This window comes from Rutidosis leptorrhynchoides, chromosome 1, assembly GCF_046630445.1.
Source record: "Rutidosis leptorrhynchoides isolate AG116_Rl617_1_P2 chromosome 1, CSIRO_AGI_Rlap_v1, whole genome shotgun sequence".
Taxonomy (NCBI): Eukaryota; Viridiplantae; Streptophyta; class Magnoliopsida; order Asterales; family Asteraceae; genus Rutidosis; species Rutidosis leptorrhynchoides.
This window is the reverse complement of record NC_092333.1, coordinates 657,937,365-657,957,893: the sequence shown is the minus strand read 5'-3', so window position 1 is coordinate 657,957,893 and position 20,529 is coordinate 657,937,365. Positions and strand designations below refer to the sequence as shown.

The following is a 20,529-nucleotide window of genomic DNA, read 5'->3' as shown; positions in this document are numbered from 1 at the left end:
CGTATATATACTGCAAGTCAGACACACTCGGTCGAGTGTGTCTGTCAGTCGGTCGACTGACTTACACAGTCGATCGAGTGTGTACACACACTCGGTCGACTGTGTGCAGTTTAACATATTGATTATTTAATAAACTAAGAACGCACAATCACCATAGTAATCAATAGTCACTAGTAAATAACATTATTACATAACCAAATGTACTAAACGTAAGAATAAACTACGGCTGGGGATTCATGCACCAACACAAAGGAAAAGCAAATCATACGTGAATGATGTTATACGAGAATAAAGATTTCTTTGATCTAAATTACAACCCCAAGTACAACCCCATAGGTGAATTAATATTTGAATGTTTGGGAATCTTCAAAAATACCAAGTTATCCTCACTAGTTACACTTTATGTTTTGTCTTAAAGAAAATACATCAACAGGTACTATAATTAAGATTGTATGGAGGAAATTATGGAAAGAAGATCTTAGGGAAAAGTGATACTCATTTTTCTTTTATCTTTTTGGGTCAATACTCCAATGCACTTTTCAATATAATATAACTGTTTATAATTATGTCTTGATTGTGAAAAAATATTTACGTGAGGTTTGGCGCCTTATACGGATAGGGTATAACGGAAACCAAACTTTTAATTTTATTAACAACAAAAACTGCATATGGAATAAAAAAAATTGTCTTTTTTCAAAGTATTCAAAAAAAATAAACAAAAAGAAAGAAAATCGTTGATTAATTTTGGAGTCTTCGGGAATCTGGAATATATTGTTATTTCAGATTTTCGATTAGCTATATGGATATTGGTTCGGCTCCAATCAATCGGTGTTCTAAAGAACATCACAAGATCTATCAAGATTGGTTCGTTTGCGCTGACTCAGGTTTTCATTCTGTTTCTGTTTTTTCTTTTAAATTCTGTTTGCTATTGCTATTTCAATCATGTATGATACAATTGTGTCTATTATAATTTTCTGTTTTCAAATGTTAGATGGTGATGGACGCATTACTGGTGCTGATGCCACAAGATTTTTTGCCATGTCGAATTTACCTCGACAAGATCTCAAGCAGGTTTCTCTTTAAACATCAACGTGTTATTATATCATCTATCAAGCGAGTTAATTTGACCCTTCGATATATATTCACTCTGTTCCTTTTACTGTAATTGTTAAAATATATAAGGTGTGGGCAATTGCGGATTCCAAACGAGAAGGCTTTCTAGCTTTCAAAGAGTTTGTTACTGCAATGCAGGTGGTTATTTTTCCAATTTCCCATGCCCAGTTTTTGTATCAAACGCTTATAAGATCTCAATATACTTTGTATTCATCAGTTGATTTCATTGGCACAAGCGGGCCATACATTGAGCGGTGACCTGGTAAACTCGGAGAGTAAGTCGTGTACTGACACATTCTTTTGTGATAGCTCATTTCGTTTATAACTTAGGGTTACTAAATATTTAATGGTACAGTTAATGGTGAAGACCTGAAACCGCCAACGATGGAAGGTCTACATGCCCTATTAGCTGTATGTTTTTCCCTTAAAGCGTACAGCTTTCACATGATGATTTATGATAACATAAATATATGCTTATCAAACTTTTGCAGAGGAAAAAACGCCATTCTAAGACGTCTGATCTTGACTTTAGTGGTAAAAACAATGATGTAGTTATTTCGAGTATACATCCTGAAAAAAGCATGCAAATAATTATGTTAAACTATTAATTTTTGACATTGTTTCAGGAAATCCTCAAATTGAGGTTTCAGATTCTGGTAAACATGGAAAGAAGGTATGATTAATGTTCCTTTGTCACTCATCGACAAAACTGTCTGTTGAAACGATGATTAAATACCGTTCTTTTGCTGTTTAAAAAATTGTAAATTTTGTATATGCTTAGATGCCTTTAAAGACTGTTACATCAATCGTTGATGGCTTGAAGGCGCTATACATCCAAAGGTTGAAGCCTTTAGAATCCCTACATCGTTTTCATGAATTTGTTTCTCCTACGTTGGTAAGAGACCGTCATGTTTCAAATATTCTAAACCACATTATATCATATATTATTATCCATAATAATAGGATGGGTTTTGCTAACGCGTGACCATACACAGGCACACGTTAACAAAACCTTAATAATATAAATAAATAACGTTGTTTCTTGGTTTTAGACCAACAGTGATTTTGATGCCAAACCCATGGTGATGCTTTTGGGTCAATACTCAACAGGGAAAACAACATTTATAAAACATTTACTTAGAAGTGATTATCCAGGCAAATTCTTCTCTCCCCAACTCCAACTCGATCTTTCTCACACGTTAAAAATTATTGTCCGTTTATTTATCTTCATTATTGTATTGTTTCTTGCAGGAGCTCATATTGGACCCGAGCCCACTACAGACAGATTTGTTGCTGTAATGGTATATATATTTTACATCCTACATTTATGTTTCATGACATACAATTTAAAAATACCTAATATGTCCACATCTCTAAAAAATTGGTCAACGTTTTGTTTTACTTTGTACAGAATGGAACCGACGAGAGAAGTATACCGGGGAATACAGTTGCTGTTCAAGCAGATATGCCGTTTAATGGTCTAACTACTTTTGGAACTGCATTCTTGTCAAAATTTCAGTGTTCTCAAATGGATCATCCTGTGAGTTATCTTTCAAGTATGCATCAATAATTATCAAACCTTGGCATTTCGTTTTTTTTAATCCACAAATGTGTTACAGTGTATGTTGTGTTATTTGATTATAACAGTTGCTAGAGCATATTACATTTATCGACACTCCTGGAGTTTTATCCGGAGAAAAGCAGAGAACACAAAGAAGTTATGACTTCACCGGGGTGACATCATGGTTTGCTGCAAAATGTGATTTGATCTTACTTTTGTTTGATCCTCATAAACTTGACATAAGTGACGAGTTCAAACGTGTCATATCATCTCTACGAGGACACGATGATAAGATTCGTGTGGTCTTGAACAAGGCAGATCAAGTCGATACTCAACAAGTAAGACGTACACCTCAATATATCGAACTCCCACTCACTTGATATAAGTCTACGAGTGGCATTTTTGACCCATTTACCAACAAATGGGTTGATTTAGGTTATGTTTTTTGTTTCATCAATCAAATGGGTTAACAAAAATTGAAATGTGACAAATGGGTAAAAAACATTGAAATTGTATTCATATGCATGGAAATTAATTAGTTTAATTGGAACAGTGATAGAAAGTTAGATTGATAAAAAGTGCTTTCACTCGACCCATTTTGACCCACAATATTAGCTACTGTTTTGGTATGTTATCCCACCGACTTGCCCATTATGCCACATCTACATGAGATGTTTTTTTTGATGAATTTTTTAGTATTGATATATATATATATATATATATATATATATATATTTTATAAATTACTTGTAGTTGATGAGGGTGTATGGAGCACTAATGTGGTCCCTTGGTAAAGTCCTAAATACTCCAGAGGTTATGCGTGTTTACTTCGGGTAAGCTCTCTCTTCGACCCGTCCCTTTTGTGTTCCCATTTACTTCGACCCGTCCGTTTTGTGTTGTTCCCATTTGCTTCGATTAACTTTTCTAGTTTTGTCTTAACTGTCTACTAGTTCTTTCAATGACAAACCTATAAACGCGACGGATGATGGGCCACTGGGTGCAGCATTGTTTGAAAAAGAGCAGGATGATCTTTTAAATGACTTGAAAGACATACCGAAAAAGGCTTGTGATCGTAGAGTGAGTTTCTTGCAACATGTATTTTTAATACGTCGTCTAGATTTATCCATCCTAAACGATCATATATATATATATATATATATATATATATATATATATATATATATATATATATATATATATATATATATATATATATATATATATATATATATATAGTTTGGTTATTGTAAAATGATACTTAAAATACAAAGGGTAAGAAGATTTGTGAACCGTTGGATTTAGTCAAATCTCATCTAATAACTTAATAAATTGATTATATTTTTGTATTTAAATTCATACGAAATTGATATTAATCAAGGACATTATAGTCTTTATGCATAATAAATCATTTTCAAATCACTACAACATCAAAGTATTTGTTCAACTGCGCATTAACTATCATTCAAACAAATATTGTTCATCATCATTTAACAAAAACTAAAAACATTAAACTTATACATATACTTTGCAGAGATGATACACAATCCATAGACGAAAATCAATATATCCATATAAATGTTGATGCGCAACGAATATTAATTATAAATGATGATGCACACTTCGTTATAAAAATAATGATGCACACTTCGTTATAAAAATATTGATGCATAGCTGATTTTTTCTATATACATGATGAACCCCAACAACTTTTCTATTCATAAAACTTGTTGAACTGATACATTGTGTTCGTTATCACGGTTATACATTGTGTTCGTCAACCTGATGAATCACGATTATACATTGTGTTCGTAATCATGATGATACATTGTGTTCGTGTACATGATAAACATATATACTAGTAAATCTTTCTTCAAAATTGTGGTGATACATTATTTTTCTCATACGTTCATAGTTAATTCTATTTTAATTTCTAATCAATACGTTAATATTTTAATCAACACTGATTTAAGATACGGTTTACTGAGTACTTGACTTAACATTAATGCATACAATGTCACTTGTGGTATAATCAAGAAGTGAGACTACGTCAATGCATACATATAGGCTATCCAATAACCATCAAACGCATAATAATGGAATCAAAATTACTGTATATGTCTTCCCCTTAAAAATTTTGAAAAATGTAAAACTTGAAATGGAAAATGTCATACCTATTTTTAAGGAAGAGGTTACTCACACTACCTTTAAATAATCACGGAAATGTTTGACTAAAAAATTAAGAAGTTTAGTAGTATAAACTAAATTTACTAAATTGTCCTTCATCATTTAAATTATTTAAATACATATCTTTATTTTAAAATGACACATGTCAATCAAAGAGTGGCATCTTACCCTATGTAGTATTTTAAGCTCTATTGTAGATGAACCAATTCATATATATATATATATATATATATATATATATATATATATATATATATATATATATATATATATATATATATATATATATATATATATATATATATATATATATATATATATATAGTGGTAGGATCAAGAGGGAAGTAACCAATCGGGAAGAAGCGGGGGGAAGCAAATTTTTTTTTTTTTCGTTTTTTGAAAAAACTTTGTTCACGAACATTATAGATGAGATGAAAATATGAACATTTGGTAGAGACACTTTGTGATAAATGTTTTTATTTTGGCGGAAAAACGCTCGAAGAAGTAATATATAACAATTATCGTGTTTTTCGAGCGTATGTTGAGGTTTTAGCTATTGGGGTTTAGATATTAGGGTTTATAGGGTTTAGATATTACGTTTTAGAAATTTAGGGTTTAGGGTTTAGGGTTTAGATTTAGAGTTTAGATTTAGGATTTAGATTGAGTTTTTAACACGAACGGTTTAGAGTTTAGGGTTTAGGGTTTAGGGTTTGTTGTTTTGGGTTTATGGAATAAACCCAAAACACCAAACCCTAAACCCTAAACTCTAAATCGGGCTAAATTTTACTTCACAAAACATGAAAAAAAAAAACGTTCATATTCTTCACGAACAATATTATCTCGAATGTTATTTTTGTCGATCGTTTTCCCGCCTAAATAATAACATTCATCACGAAGTGTCTCTTCTAAATGTTCATATTTTATTGTGATCTTGATGCCGGAAATAAAATTCCAGAAAAAACTAAAATTTTTTTTTTTGCTTCCCCCCGCTTTCCCCAGATTCGTTACTTCCCCATTGATCCTGCCCACATATATATATATATATATATATATATATATATATATAGTGAACCAATCTATGAATAAGCACTAAATGGGTACAAACTAGATAACTGAATATGGACCTCACATTTCATTAAAAATTTTAATGAAAGTCTGTGAAAAACACGGAGGGTCATAATCGTCATTTAATAAAAGTCGTAACGTTCTATTCCAGCAAAACCTTCCCCCCAAATTTCAATCGCTCACAATTCCAGATCCACCTTAACATTATCAAAACCCTAATTAACACAATCATTGACTGTAAATCTGTAGCAATTAATAACAATCGGATAATCTAAAGAATTCCTCCATCACGTCAAACTAATTGGTGAAGCTCGATCAAAATCCGAAGAAGACCGAATCGCCAGTAGATCGAAATCCTAAAACATCGAATCAAACAATTTATCTTTTGGTAAATCTAATTTAATTTCTATATATTCTTGATTTTCATCGTTAAATTGTTATGTATGTATCCAGCTACACCGAAAATATTTACTGATCATTTTTAGAGGATATATTTATTTAAGTCTCGTTGGATTCATGTTTCGAATTTTTTTTTTTTTTTTTTTTTTTTTTTTTTTTTTTTTTTTTGTGTGGCTTAATTTCCATCTTAATCTATATCGACAAACTGGACGATATGCTTTTGTTATTGATATAATATTTGTGACTTATAAATTTATGATGGAATTTCATTTTTAGTGGTAATTGTATAATAAGGAAATGTATGTATGTATCTTCTGAGTTCTGTATGTTGTTTATCTTTGATTTTATGACCAAAAGGTCATCCATTAGTCAAATCAATGGCATAATATCTGAACAGCTTATTTGTTTATCTTCTGCAAATGAACGAATTGTTGACATGGCGTATGTATACGACATATTTATCCTTTTGCGTCTTTATATGACCTTATTGCTACTCTTTTATAAATTATTAATCTGCACTTTTACATGTTGTAGGGCCTCTCCAGGTGGTAAAACGACTTACATCGCTGCTCTAATGAAAAACACTGGTACAATCTTTATATACATATGATGATTGCTACAGCTTGAGTTGGATATCCAGCACTGACATTGTGTTGATATTATATTCATTAAAAATGTGACCTCTCATAACACAAATTCAAATGTGATTAGATATAATCTATGCTAATGAGATGAAGGAGCAAAGGCTCTCTAAACTAAAATCAAATTTACAACGATTGGGTGTTACAAATACTGTTGTATGCAGCTATGATGGGAGGGAGGTTAGTTTTTCTAGCTGTACATATACATATCGTGTTATGATTTTTTATAATTCACTCATATTTTGTTAAATTTAACATTTTCAGCGGCCCAAAGTTTTGGGGAACAACACAGTAGATAGGGTTTTGTTGGATGCTCCTTGCAGTGGTACGTATCTCAGAAGAAAAAGAGTAAGGATGTGCATATAATTGTATATGCAGTAAATTTTACTTTATCTATGCAGTAAAATTACTTACATTGTATCACTACATGTTGGCATTGTACAATAATTCTATATGCTAATGTGACAAATGTAATCTTATATCTACTTTTGCACGTACAGAGATGTTCGGGCTGCAGTGGATCTGTGCCACCGTGATGGCACTTTGAAGCAGATGGTTGCAGATAATCCAAAAATGTACGATACTTTTAATTCTTGAGTGTTTTCTACTGGAATAGTTTTAAGTTTTGATGTTATTGAAAGTAGTTGAGACATTAATTTTGGAATCAGGTACATCATTGAAGACAACTCATTAGTCCCAATGCTTGAGAATCTTAAAAATTCTGGCTTAGCTGTCTTCCTGGTGACAAACAGGTACGTTTAAGTTCATCATTTGTATCGGATGTGTATGCATGAATGCAGCTGCATGACACACTAGTTTAGTGACATCCTTCTCATGTGTAAATATACTTGGATCACTCCCCTGTGTTGTTGTTTGATTTGGTTCTTTTACTGCATATAACTGATGAATGAGTAACTGTAAACTGTAAATTAAGTTATATTTATTAATTATTAATGCGGCCTTTGGTAGGGATGAGCACGAATACCGATATTCTGATACCGAACCGGTATCGGTACCGAAAACATGTACCGATAGGGATTCGGTTTAGGTATCGGTTTTTAGTTTGAGGCTTTTTTGGTTTCGGTACTAATCGGTTCGGTACCGGTAATACCGATTCGCGTACCGTTTTTTATAAGTAGTCAATATTTGTGGACAAATGTTTCTGATCTTGGCCATACATATGGAATCAGTTTATGTCTACTAAGTTTACCAAGTCATTTGAAGAAGGTACAAGTGTACAGTGTGTTACGTTTAAATTAATAAAAATTTGTTAAATTGTCCAAGTCCAATATGCAGTGTGAAATGAATATAGTGCTCTCTGCTATTCTTAGTTAGTTACATAAGGGTATTTTTCTAAAGAATAAAATGGGTATTTTATGTAGCTTAATATTAAAAAAGGATAATGAAATGATGAAATAGAACTATAGAAGTGAAGCATGATGGACAAACAGACAGTTAAACATACTAAAACTTAATTACTGACAATCGAACAATCGTACTGATAAAACTTATTTATTGTAACACTTTTATAAATTCCTTCATAAACTTGGTGTCTTCTTTTTATTATTAGTTTACTAGCTGTTATTACAAATGGGAGGGTATGTTTCTTTCCCATGGTTTATACTTGTTTTAGTAATATGAAATGTGGTTGCACGCTAAATGAAATTCTCCTTTAATAAACGTATGATGTAATCAAATTTGGTTCGGTACCGGTATTGGTACCGAAATTCAAGAACCGACACCGGTACCGAACCGATACCGGTTCTCATATACGGTTCGGTATTCGGTAGTCACTTTTGGACGAATTCGGTATCGGTACCATACGGTTTGATACCCTTTGGGACTACACAAATGTGGTCATGAACTTCCTATGTGGGCCCCAAAAGCTTGATGGCCGCTCTTCACTGACTCTTGACTGGCTCAATCATTTTGAAGTTGTCATAACTGGAAGGTCCTATTTTTTTTATCAGTCTTCACTTCATTTTTGTCATTCATCTTGTTTTTTTTTTTTTATCATTTATCACCTTCTTAGAATCATGATAACTATTTGATGAAAGATAACTTAGATGAATGATAATATTTTCCTGATGAATGATAATTGTTGCTTTTATGAATCATAATAGTTTAATGAATGATAATTGTTTGATGAATGATAAATTTTTTTCGATTATCATTCATCAACTACTTTTATCATTCATTTTTATCAATTCATTTGATATTTTTATCATTCATCGGGTATTTTTATCATTCATCAGGTATTTTTTTATCATTCATCAGCTACTTTTTATCATTCGTTTGATATTTTTATCATTCATCGGTTATTTTTATCATTCATCGGGTATATTTTTATCATTCATCAACTATTTTTATCATTCATCGGGTATTTTTTTATCGTTCATCAAGTTCTTCTATCATTCTTCGGTTATCATTCATCAGCGTATTTTTATCATTCACTGCGTATTTTTATCATTCATCACGTTCTTTTATCATTCATCGTTTATCATTCATCAGTTACTTTTATCATTCATTTGATATTTTTATCAATTATCTAGTATTTTGATGAATGATAAATGCTTGATGAATGATACTGTTTTTTGATAAATGAGAAGTGTTTGATTCTTTTTTCGATAAAAGATAAGTGTTTTTTATATGAATGGCAATAGTTAGATGAATGATAATTGTTTGATAATTGGGCATTTGGTCTAGTGGTATGATTCTCGCTTTCAGTGCGGGAGGTCCCGAGTTCGATTCTCGGAATGCCCCATTTTTTTATAAAAGTAATCATGATAACGGTTTAATGAATAATAACATTTTGATGCATGGTAATTGTTTTGTGATGAATGATAAGTGTTTCTTTTTGAATGATAACATTTTTGACTTCTAATTGACATGTGATTGTTACTAAAACTTTTATCATTCATCTTGTGTTTAATCATTCATCACCTACTTTTTTGCCATTCATCACCTCCTTTTTTGTCATTCATCTTGTTTTTTTATCATTCTTCACCTCATTTTTTTGCAAATCTTTTATCATTCATTATATACTTTTTTATCATTCACTAAATCTTTTTTTATTTTTATTTTATCATTGACCTCCTTTTTATCATTCATCACCTTCTTTTTTTTATCATTCATTACCTCATTTTTATCATTCATCACTTCCTTAAATCATTCATCTTCATTTTTACCATTCATCACGTTATTTTATCATTCTTCGCTTATCATTCATCAGCTATCTTTATCATTCATTAGGTATATTTATCGTTCGTCGGATATTTTTATCATTCATCGGGTACTTTTTATCATTCATCACGTTCTTTTATCATTCATCGTTTATCATTCATCAGCTACTTTTATCATTCATTTGGTATTTTTATCAATTATCGGGTATTTTCATGAATGATAAATGCTTGATGAATGATACTGTTTTTTGATGAATGAGAAGTGTTTGATGAATGATAGCACTATGATGAATGATAACCGTATTCTGATAAATGATAAAAGATAAGTGTTTTTTATATGAATGACAACAATTAGATGAATGATAGTTGTTTGATAATTGGGCATTTGGTCTAGTGGTATGATTCTCGCTTTCGGTGCGGGAGGTCCCGAGTTCGATTCTCGGAATGCCCTATTCTTTTTTTATAAAACTAATCATATTATATCAACTATTTGAAATTCCACAACTTTTGTAACTCTATTAAAATGTTTGATGATATAAAATATTTTAATGCAAGATAATCATTTTGTGATAAATGGTTATTGTTTTCTCATGAATGATAAGCGATTTTTAAAATAATGACAACTATTTGATGAAAAATAATATAGATGAATGCTAATTTTTTCTAATGAATGATAAATGTTTGATGAATGATAATTGTCTGATGAAATGATAACTATATGATGAATGATAATTGTTTTCCGACGAATGTTAAATGTCTTTCGATGAATTATAATTTTTTTCTGATGAATGATAATTTTTTTCTGATGAATGATAATTGTTGTTTCTATGAATCATAACTGTTTGATGAATGATAATTATTTGATGAATGATAATTATTTGATGAATGATAATCATTTTGTGATGAATGGTTATTGCTTTCTTATGATAACTATTGGATGAAAGATAACTCAGATGAATGCTAGTTTTTTCTGATGAATGATAATTGTTGCTTTTATGAATCATAACTGTTTAACGAATGATAATTGTTTGATGAATGATAATTGTTTTTCGATGAATGATAATCATTTTGTGATGAATAATTTAATGAATGATAATCATTTCGGGTGGTGTTGGTGGTGGTGGGTGGTGGAGGTTGGTGATGGTTGGTGGTGGTGGTTGGTGGTAGGTGGTGATGGTTAGTGGTGGTGGTTGGTAGGTGGTAGTGGTTGGTGGTGGTAGTGATGGTTGGTTGTGGTGGAAGTTGGTGGTGGTGGTGATAGTGGTGGGTAGTGGTGGTGATGGTGGTTGGTGGTGGTGGTTGGTTGTGGTGGTGGTGGGTGGTGGTGGTGGTTAATGGTAGTGGTTGGTGGTGGTGGTTGGTGGTAATGGTTGGTGGATGGTGGTAGTGGTTGGTGGTGGTGTGGTTAGTGGTTAGTGGTAGTTGTTGGTGATGGTGGTGTGTGGTGGTGGTGGTGGTGGTGGATGGTGGTTGGTCGTGGCGGGTGGTGGTGGTGGTGATGGTGGTGTGTGGTAGTGGTGGTGGTTGTTGATGGTTTGTGGTGGTGGTGGTGGTTGGTGGTGTTGGTTGATGGTGATGGTTGGTGGTGGTGGTGGTGTTGGTTGGTGGTGGTGGGTGGTGGTGGTTGGTGGTGGTGGTGGTTGGTGGTGGTGGTTTGTGGTGGGTGGTGGTTGGTGGTAGTGGTTGGTGGTGGTGGTTGGTGGTAGTGGGTGGTGGTTGGTGGTGGTGGTGGTTGGTGGTGGGGGATGGTGGTTGGTGGTGGTGGTGGGTAGTGGTGGGTGGTGGTTGGTTAGTGGTTGGTGGTAGTCGATAGTGGTTGGTGGTGGTGGTGGTGATGGTTGGTGGTGGTGGGTGGTGGTTTGTTGTGGTGGTCGGTGGTGGGTGGTGGTGGGTGGTGGTGGTGGTTGTTGGTGGTGGTGGTGGTTGGTGGGTGGTGGTTGGTGGTTTGTTGTGGTGGTGGTTGGTGGTGGGTGGTGGTGGTTGTTGGTGGTGGTGGTTGGTGGTGATGGTTGGTGGTGGTGGTGGTTGGTGGTGATGGTTGGTGGTGGTGGTTGTTGGTGATGGTTGGTGCTGGTGGGTGGTGATTTGTTGTGGTGGTTGGTGCTAGTGTGGTTGATGGTGGTGGTGGTTGGTGGTGGGTGGTGGTTGGTGGTGGTGGTGGTGGTTGGTGGTTGGTGGTGATGGTTGGTGGTGGTTTGTTGTGGTGGTTGATGGTGGTGGTTGGTGGTGGGTGGTGGTGGTGGTTGGTGGTTGGTGGTGGGTGGTGGTTGTTGGTGGCGGTGGTTGGAGGCGGTGGTGGTTGCTGGTGGTAGTGGTGGTTGGTGGTTGGTCGTGGTTGGTGGTGGTTGGTTGGTGGTGGTCGGTGGTGGTTGGTGGTGGTGGTTGGTGCTGATGATGGTTGGTGGTGGTGGTGGTTGGTGGTGATGGTTGGTGGTGGGTGGTGGTGGTGGTTGGTGGTGGTGGTGGTTTGTTGAGGTGGTTGGTGGTGGTGGTGGTTGTTGGTGATGGTTGGTGGTGGTGGTGGGTGGTGGTGTTGGGTGGTGGGTGGTGGTGGTGGTGGTGGTGGTGGTTGGTGGTGGGCAGTGGGTAGTGGGTGGTGGTGGTGGTTGGTAGTGGTGGTGGTGGTTGGTGGTGGTGTGTGGTGGTGGTAGTTGGTTGATGGTGGTGGGTGGGGGTGGTGGTGGGTGGGTGGTGATGGTTGGTGGTGGTGGTGGTGGTAGATGGTGGTGGGTGGTGATTGGTGGTGGTGGGTAGTGGTGGTTGGTGGTGGTGGTGGTTAGGGGTGCTTGGTGGTGGTGGTGGGTGGGGGTGGTCGGTGGTTAGTGGTGATGGTTGGTGGTGGTGGTTGTTGGTGATGGTTGGTGGTGTGTGGTGGTGTGAGTGGTGGTGGTTGGTGGTTGGTGGTGGGTGGTGGTGGGTGGTGGTGGTTGGTGTTGGCGGTGGTGGTTGGTGGGTGGTGGTGGTGGTTTGTTGTCGTGGTTGGTGGTGGTGTGGTTGATGGTAGGTGGTGGGTGGTGGTGGGTGGTGGTGGTGGTGGGTGGTGGTTGGTGGTGGTTGGTGGTGGTCGGTAGTGGTCGGTGGTGGGTGGTGGTGGGTGGTGGTGGTGGTTGGTGGTGATGGTTGGTGGTGGTGGGTGGTGGTTTGTTGTGGTGGTTGGTGCTGGTGTAGTTGATGGTGGTGGTTGGTGGTGGGTGGTGGTTGGTGGTGGTGGTTGGTGGTGGTTGGTGGTGGTGGTGGACGGTGGTTGGTCGTGGCGGGTGGTGGTGCTTATGGTGGTGTGTGGTGGTGGTTGGTGGTTTGTGGTGGTGGTGGTGGTTGGTGTTGGTTGTGGTGGTTGGTGGGTGGTGGTGTGTGACACCGCTATATATATATATTTTTTATAATAAATACGTGGTGGAAGCATAATATTAATTAAATACGATATCGACATTTGTACAAACTGATGTCACGTGTCATTAAAACAATTTACATATTAACAGGAAGAGACGTAAATACATTCTGTTTTCAAAAGTACACGGTTCATATTTTAAAAGACCACATCAGAGTTAACCCTGTCAAACATAACATCATCATGCCCGTCTTCTCCCAAAAAGCACTATCTACAAAAGCTATCAACCTGCAGGGAGGAGATGGAGGGGAATTAGCACGAAGCTAAGTGAGTACGACTAACTACAGGCCATAGCATACATAAGTGCTATACTAATCATGTCACAATAGTCTAACACACAAACATCACCCAAGTGCCGTCTACAGAGACTCTGGCGGCTCGGCCAAACCATTAACCACCAGCTGATCGGACTGGGGCTTACCAGAAGTTCCTCCACCACCGTGTTGTATATATATAATCCACACGCGACGGACGCGTCATTCATATATATATATACACCACGATTGTCTAGGCCACCACATGAGGAACCCAACCCGCAGGTTGATCTCTCCTACCGAGGCCACCACACAATAGGGACGCACTGGGCTCCAGCAGACAAGCATTAACCAACATGCAGTCATCACAACGTACTAACTAACCACATCAATAAGTATATCTAACAAGCATGGCAATCATAATATAACATGCTTCTATATACTATATTCTTCAGTTAGTCCCACTCACCAATTACCAGCAAATGAGAAGGTATTCAGCTATCTAATCACTGAACCTTCTCTTTCTCCTTTTCTCCTGATAAAAACATATACACAAGTTAGTTTCTGTTCGTTAACATCAAATAACACAATACATAAATTTTTGTATCAAAAACTGTCCGCTAAAAATTTTTGTATCAATATCTTCATCAGAAACTGAACAAAGGCTACGGACTTCACGATGAAATCCTCAAATCTCGATCTAGAGCTCGTTTTAAACACCAAAATCGACTACAACTTATTCATTACTTGTTATAGACTCAAAACCCACAACAATTTGACCATAACAATACTTAAATCACTTATCATTCATCAGCTATCTTTATCATTCATTAGGTATATTTATCGTTCGTCGGATATTTTTATCATTCATCGGGTACTTTTTATCATTCATCACGTTCTTTTATCATTCATCGTTTATCATTCATCAGCTACTTTTATCATTCATTTGGTATTTTTATCAATTATCGGGTATTTTCATGAATGATAAATGCTTGATGAATGATACTGTTTTTTGATGAATGAGAAGTGTTTGATGAATGATAGCACTATGATGAATGATAACCGTATTATGATAAATGATAAAAGATAAGTGTTTTTTATATGAATGACAACAATTAGATGAATGATAGTTGTTTGATAATTGGGCATTTGGTCTAGTGGTATGATTCTCGCTTTCGGTGCGGGAGGTCCCGAGTTCGATTCTCGGAATGCCCTATTCTTTTTTTATAAAACTAATCATATTATATCAACTATTTGAAATTCCACAACTTTTGTAACTCTATTAAAATGTTTGATGATATAAAATATTTTAATGCAAGATAATCATTTTGTGATAAATGGTTATTGTTTTCTCATGAATGATAAGCGATTTTTAAAATAATGATAACTATTTGATGAAAAATAATATAGATGAATGCTAATTTTTTCTAATGAATGATAAATGTTTGATGAATGATAATTGTCTGATGAAATGATAACTATATTATGAATGATAATTGTTTCCGATGAATGTTAAATGTCTTTCGATGAATTATAATTTTTTTCTGATGAATGATAATTTTTTTCTGATGAATGATAATTGTTGTTTCTATGAATCATAACTGTTTGATGAATGATAATTATTTGATGAATGATAATTATTTGATGAATGATAATCATTTTGTGATGAATGGTTATTGCTTTCTTATGATAACTATTGGATGAAAGATAACTCAGATGAATGCTAGTTTTTTCTGATGAATGATAATTGTTGCTTTTATGAATCATAACTGTTTAACGAATGATAATTGTTTGATGAATGATAATTGTTTTTCGATGAATGATAATCATTTTGTGATGAATAATTTAATGAATGATAATCATTTCGGGTGGTGGTGGTGGTTGGTGGTGGTGGGTGGTGGAGGTTGGTGATGGTTGGTGGTGGTGGTTGGTGGTAGGTGGTGATGGTTAGTGGTGGTGGTTGGTAGGTGGTAGTGGTTGGTGGTGGTAGTGATGGTTGGTTGTGGTGGAAGTTGGTGGTGGTGGTGATAGTGGTGGGTAGTGGTGGTGGTTTGTTGAGGTGGTTGGTGGTGGTGGTGGTTGTTGGTGATGGTTGGTGGTGGTGGTGGGTGGTGGTGTTGGGTGGTGGTAGGTGGTGGGTGGTGGTGGTGGTGGTGGTGGTGGTTGGTGGTGGGCAATGGGTAGTGGGTGGTGGTGGTGGTTGGTAGTGGTGGTGGGTGGTGGTGGTTGGTGGTGGTGTGTGGTGGTGGTAGTTGGTTGATGGTGGTGGGTGGGGGTGGTGGTGGGTGGGTGGTGATGGTTGGTGGTGGTGGTGGTGGTAGATGGTGGTGGGTGGTGATTGGTGGTGGTGGGTAGTGGTGGTTGGTGGTGGTGGTGGTTAGGGGTGCTTGGTGGTGGTGGTGGGTGGGGGTGGTCGGTGGTGGTCGGTGGTTAGTGGTGATGGTTGGTGGTGGTGGTGGTTGTTGGTGATGGTTGGTGGTGTGTGGTGGTGTGAGTGGTGGTGGTTGGTGGTTGGTGGTGGGTGGTGGTGGGTGGTGGTGGGTGGTGGTGGGTGGTGGTGGTTGGTGTTGGCGGTGGTGGTTGGTGGGTGGTGGTGGTGGTTTGTTGTCGTGGTTGGTGGTGGTGTGGTTGATGGTAGGTGGTGGGTGGTGGTGGGTGGTGGTGGTTGGTGGTGGTGGGTGGTGGTTGGTGGTGGTTGGTGGTGGTCGGTAGTGGTCGGTGGTGGGTGGTGGTGGGTGGTGGTGGTGGTTGGTGGTGATGGTTGGTGGTGGTGGGTGGTGGTTTGTTGTGGTGGTTGGTGCTGGTGTAGTTGATGGTGGTGGTTGGTGGTGGGTGGTGGTTGGTGGTGGTGGTGGTTGGTGGTGGTTGGTGGTGGTGGTGGATGGTGGTTGGTCGTGGCGGGTGGTGGTGCTTATGGTGGTGTGTGGTGGTGGTTGGTGGTTTGTGGTGGTGGTGGTGGTTGGTGTTGGTTGTGGTGGTTGGTGGGTGGTGGTGTGTGACACCGCTATATATATATATTTTTTATAATAAATACGTGGTGGAAGCATAATATTAATTAAATACGATATCGACATTTGTACAAACTGATGTCACGTGTCATTAAAACAATTTACATATTAACAGGAAGAGACGTAAATACATTCTGTTTTCAAAAGTACACGGTTCATATTTTAAAAGACCACATCAGAGTTAACCCTGTCAAACATAACATCATCATGCCCGTCTTCTCCCAAAAAGCACTATCTACAAAAGCTATCAACCTGCAGGGAGGAGATGGAGGGGAATTAGCACGAAGCTAAGTGAGTACGACTAACTACAGGCCATAGCATACATAAGTGTTATACTAATCATGTCACAATAGTCTAACACACAAACATCACCCAAGTGCCGTCTACAGAGACTCTGGCGGCTCGGCCAAACCATTAACCACCAGCTGATCGGACTGGGGCTTACCAGAAGTTCCTCCACCACCGTGTTGTATATATATAATCCACACGCGACGGACGCGTCATTCATATATATATACACCACGATTGTCTAGGCCACCACATGAGGAACCCAACCCGCAGGTTGATCTCTCCTACCGAGGCCACCACACAATAGGGACGCACTGGGCTCCAGCAGACAAGCATTAACCAACATGCAGTCATCACAACGTACTAACTAACCACATCAATAAGTATATCTAACAAGCATGACAATCATAATATAACATGCTTCTATATACTATATTCTTCAGTTAGTCCCACTCACCAATTACCAGCAAATGAGAAGGTATTCAGCTATCTAATCACTGAACCTTCTCTTTCTCCTTTTCTCCTGATAAAAACATATACACAAGTTAGTTTCTGTTCGTTAACATCAAATAACACAATACATAAATTTTTGTATCAAAAACTGTCCGCTAAAAATTTTTGCTTAACACTTATGCACTTTTAAAATTTACATCATAAACATTAAAATACAAACGGGCAGCATAACGGCTAAAAATCAACACTTAGGTAAAATATTCTGCCCTGGACACTCAGTCGATCGACTGACTCTTACAGTCGGTCGACTGTCGACACAACCGGTCGACTGACTTTCCCAGTCGGTCGATTCATTTGGTATTACATCAATCGGCCGAAGGTAAATCTCAGTCGGTCGGTTCACTCAACAGTCGGTCGGTTGTCTTCGTCAATCGGCCGGTTCAACCCTCAGTCGGTCGACTGTCGACCTACAGTCGGTCGACTGTCGACCTACAGTCGGCCGACTGTGTTCATCTTCATCAGAAACTGAATAAAGGCTACGGACTTCACGATGAAATCCTCAAATCTCGATCTAGAGCTCGTTTTAAAGACCAAAATCGACTACAACTTATTCACTACTTGTTATAGACTCAAAACCCACAACAATTTGACCATAACAATACTTAAATCACTTGTTTTGACACAAATTTACACTTTTATGAAAACTAACACAAAACCTTAAATTTCTCAAAGATTAGAGCATGGAAGCTTGTGATCCTTACCTTAAACGAATCAGTGTGGTGGTAGTAGTTGGTTGATGGTGGTGGGTGGTGGTGGGTGGGTGGGTGGTGATGGTTGGTGGTGGGTGGTGGTGGTAGTGGTATGTGGTGGTAGGTGGTGGTGGGTGGTGGTTGTTGGTGGTGGTCGATGGTGGTGGTTGGTGGTGATGGTGGTCGGTGGTGGTTGGTGGCGATGGTTGGTGGTGTGTGGTGGTGGTGGGTGGTAGGGGTGGTGGTTGGTGGTGGTGGTGGTTGGCGTTGGTGGTGGTGGGTGGTGGCGGTGGTGGTTGGTGGGTGGTGGTGGTTTGTTGTGGTGGTTAGTGGTGGTGTGGTTAATGGTGGGTGGTGGTGGTGGGTGGTGGTTGGGGGTGGTGGTTGGTGGTGGGTGGTGGTGGTTGGTGGTGGTTGTTGGTGATGGTTGGTGGTGGTGGGTGGTGGTGGGTGGTGGGTGGTGGTGGTGGTGGTGGGTGGTGGTGGGTAGTGGGTAGTGGGTGGTGGTAGTGTTGGTAGTGGTGGTGGGTGGTGGTGGTTGGTGGTAGTTGGTTGATGGTGGTGGGTAGTGGTGGTGGGTGGGTGGGTGGTGATGGTTGGTGGTGGTGGTTGGTGGTGGTGGTGGGTGGTGGGGTTGGGGGTGGTTGGTGGTGGTGGGTGGTGGTTGGTGATGGTTGGTTGGTGGTTGGTGGTGGTCGGTGGTGGTTGGTGGTGGTGGTGGTTAGTGGTGATGGTTTGTGGTGAGTGGTGGTGGTGGTGGTTGGTGGTGGTGGTTGGTGGTGGTAGGTGGTGTTGGTGGTGGTGGTTGGTGGTGGTTGGTGTTGGTGTTGGTGGTGGTGGTTGGTGGTGGTGAAGGTGGTTCATAATATGTTAACTTTTATATAATTAATTTTATTAATCATAATTATTAAAATGACTATTTTACCCTTCCATGCATTTTATGTCAAAATGAAGTTTTATGATATTTTGTGGTCCACATTTGCTTATCCGGTTTGTACTCGTTTTAAGCTTAGCCACGGATCGTGCCCCTATATATATATATATATATATATATATATATATATATATATATATATATATATATATATATATATATATATATATATATATATATATATATATATATATATATATATATATATTTGAACAGATCAACGAGTTTGTGAAACGTGCTAGGGGTGTGTTTGGATGAAAGTAGCTGGAGCTGGAGCTTATGAGATAGAGCTGGAGCTGGAGCTTATTTTTTAAGCTGGTAGCTGGAGCTTATTATTTTTTATAAGTGTTTGGTAAACTAGCTGGAGCTTATTTTCCAGTTCATAAGCTCTACTTTTTTTCATAAGCTACTAAAAGTAGTTTATTTTTTCAGAGCTTATGATTTTTATAAGCTCTACTTTTTTTCTCTACCAAACGAAGCTTATGACTTGGAGCTTATTAAAATCATAAGCTCAAGCTCCTATAAGCTCCCATAAGCTCCAACAAGCTCGTCACCCAAACACACCCTAGGGCTGCAAAGATCCATGCTTACATCATGAACCAGCTAAAGAAAGAGATGCCTAGCTGGATCGGCAAGGCTAAGGCTCAGCAAAGGCTCATCGATAATCTTGACACACTCTTTGAAAAGGTTCTATATCTCTTACACAAGGCAAAAGGGACGGGTAGAAGAATGGGTCAAAATGGGGTTAACCTAAAATACTCTTTGCCCATAACTATTGACTTCTTACAACAAACCAAAGTGTGTCAACTAAATTTCAATAATTACTTTGTTTCAAATTTACATTTTATCTATTAAAATCCAGATCCAAAAGGAGCATCATTTACCGCCAGGAGATTTTCCCAATGTTGATGGCTTTCGACAGGCTTTAAATGGTTACAATATAGACAGATTCGAAAGACTAAAGCACAGACTGATACAAGGTGTTGATGACATGCTCGCTTATGATATCCCAAAACTTTTAAAGACCTTCAGGAACCCATACGAATGAGGATTTTAACTTGTTCAAAAACTGATTGACCATTTTGTATATATACATCTCACCCATCTGCAGTTTTAATTAAGAAAAAAAAAAAAACTTGAACCAATGAGTTAGGAACGTAACCACCTAGTCTTTGTTTTTCATTTTTAACGACTGAGTGTCAAATGGTAATTAAAAAGTCATTTATTGTTAGCAGTAACATGAGTAGCAATTGCTTTCCTTTGACCAAATGTTTGGTATATCCTGTGTCGAACGGATGAGCATCACAAAA

General features: G+C 37.8%; 2 protein-coding genes and 2 non-coding genes across 5 annotated transcripts; all 4 read left to right on the top strand.

Moving 5' to 3' along the window:
- The first annotated feature begins 799 nt into the window (after window positions 1-799).
- Window positions 800-20,267, top strand: LOC139885839 (EH domain-containing protein 1-like). The gene is made up of 17 exons (XM_071869592.1): window positions 800-884; window positions 992-1,071; window positions 1,183-1,251; window positions 1,331-1,388; window positions 1,469-1,524; window positions 1,605-1,647; window positions 1,740-1,786; window positions 1,895-2,008; window positions 2,166-2,268; window positions 2,365-2,414; window positions 2,525-2,653; window positions 2,761-3,012; window positions 3,428-3,507; window positions 3,625-3,751; window positions 19,436-19,467; window positions 19,789-19,906; window positions 20,082-20,267. The coding sequence occupies exons 1-17, from the start codon at window positions 800-802 to the stop codon at window positions 20,265-20,267; spliced, it is 1,629 nt and encodes a 542-aa protein (XP_071725693.1).
- Window positions 6,055-7,910, top strand: LOC139885840 (25S rRNA (cytosine-C(5))-methyltransferase NOP2A-like). 2 transcript variants are annotated; one of them, XM_071869594.1, is made up of 6 exons: window positions 6,055-6,311; window positions 6,857-6,909; window positions 7,034-7,143; window positions 7,228-7,288; window positions 7,464-7,538; window positions 7,632-7,910. In XM_071869594.1, the coding sequence occupies exons 2-5, from the start codon at window positions 6,897-6,899 to the stop codon at window positions 7,508-7,510; spliced, it is 231 nt and encodes a 76-aa protein (XP_071725695.1). In that variant the 5' UTR covers window positions 6,055-6,311; window positions 6,857-6,896; the 3' UTR covers window positions 7,511-7,538; window positions 7,632-7,910. The 2 variants fall into 2 exon arrangements, with proteins under 2 accessions (XP_071725695.1, XP_071725694.1); XM_071869593.1 differs by having other exon boundaries at window positions 7,228-7,311.
- On the top strand, window positions 10,525-10,596 carry TRNAR-UCG (transfer RNA arginine (anticodon UCG)). Its single transcript has one exon. It is a non-coding gene; the product is annotated as a tRNA-Arg (tRNA).
- TRNAR-UCG (transfer RNA arginine (anticodon UCG)) lies at window positions 14,931-15,002 on the top strand. The gene has a single exon. It is a non-coding gene; the product is annotated as a tRNA-Arg (tRNA).
- Window positions 20,268-20,529: the final 262 nt, after the last annotated feature.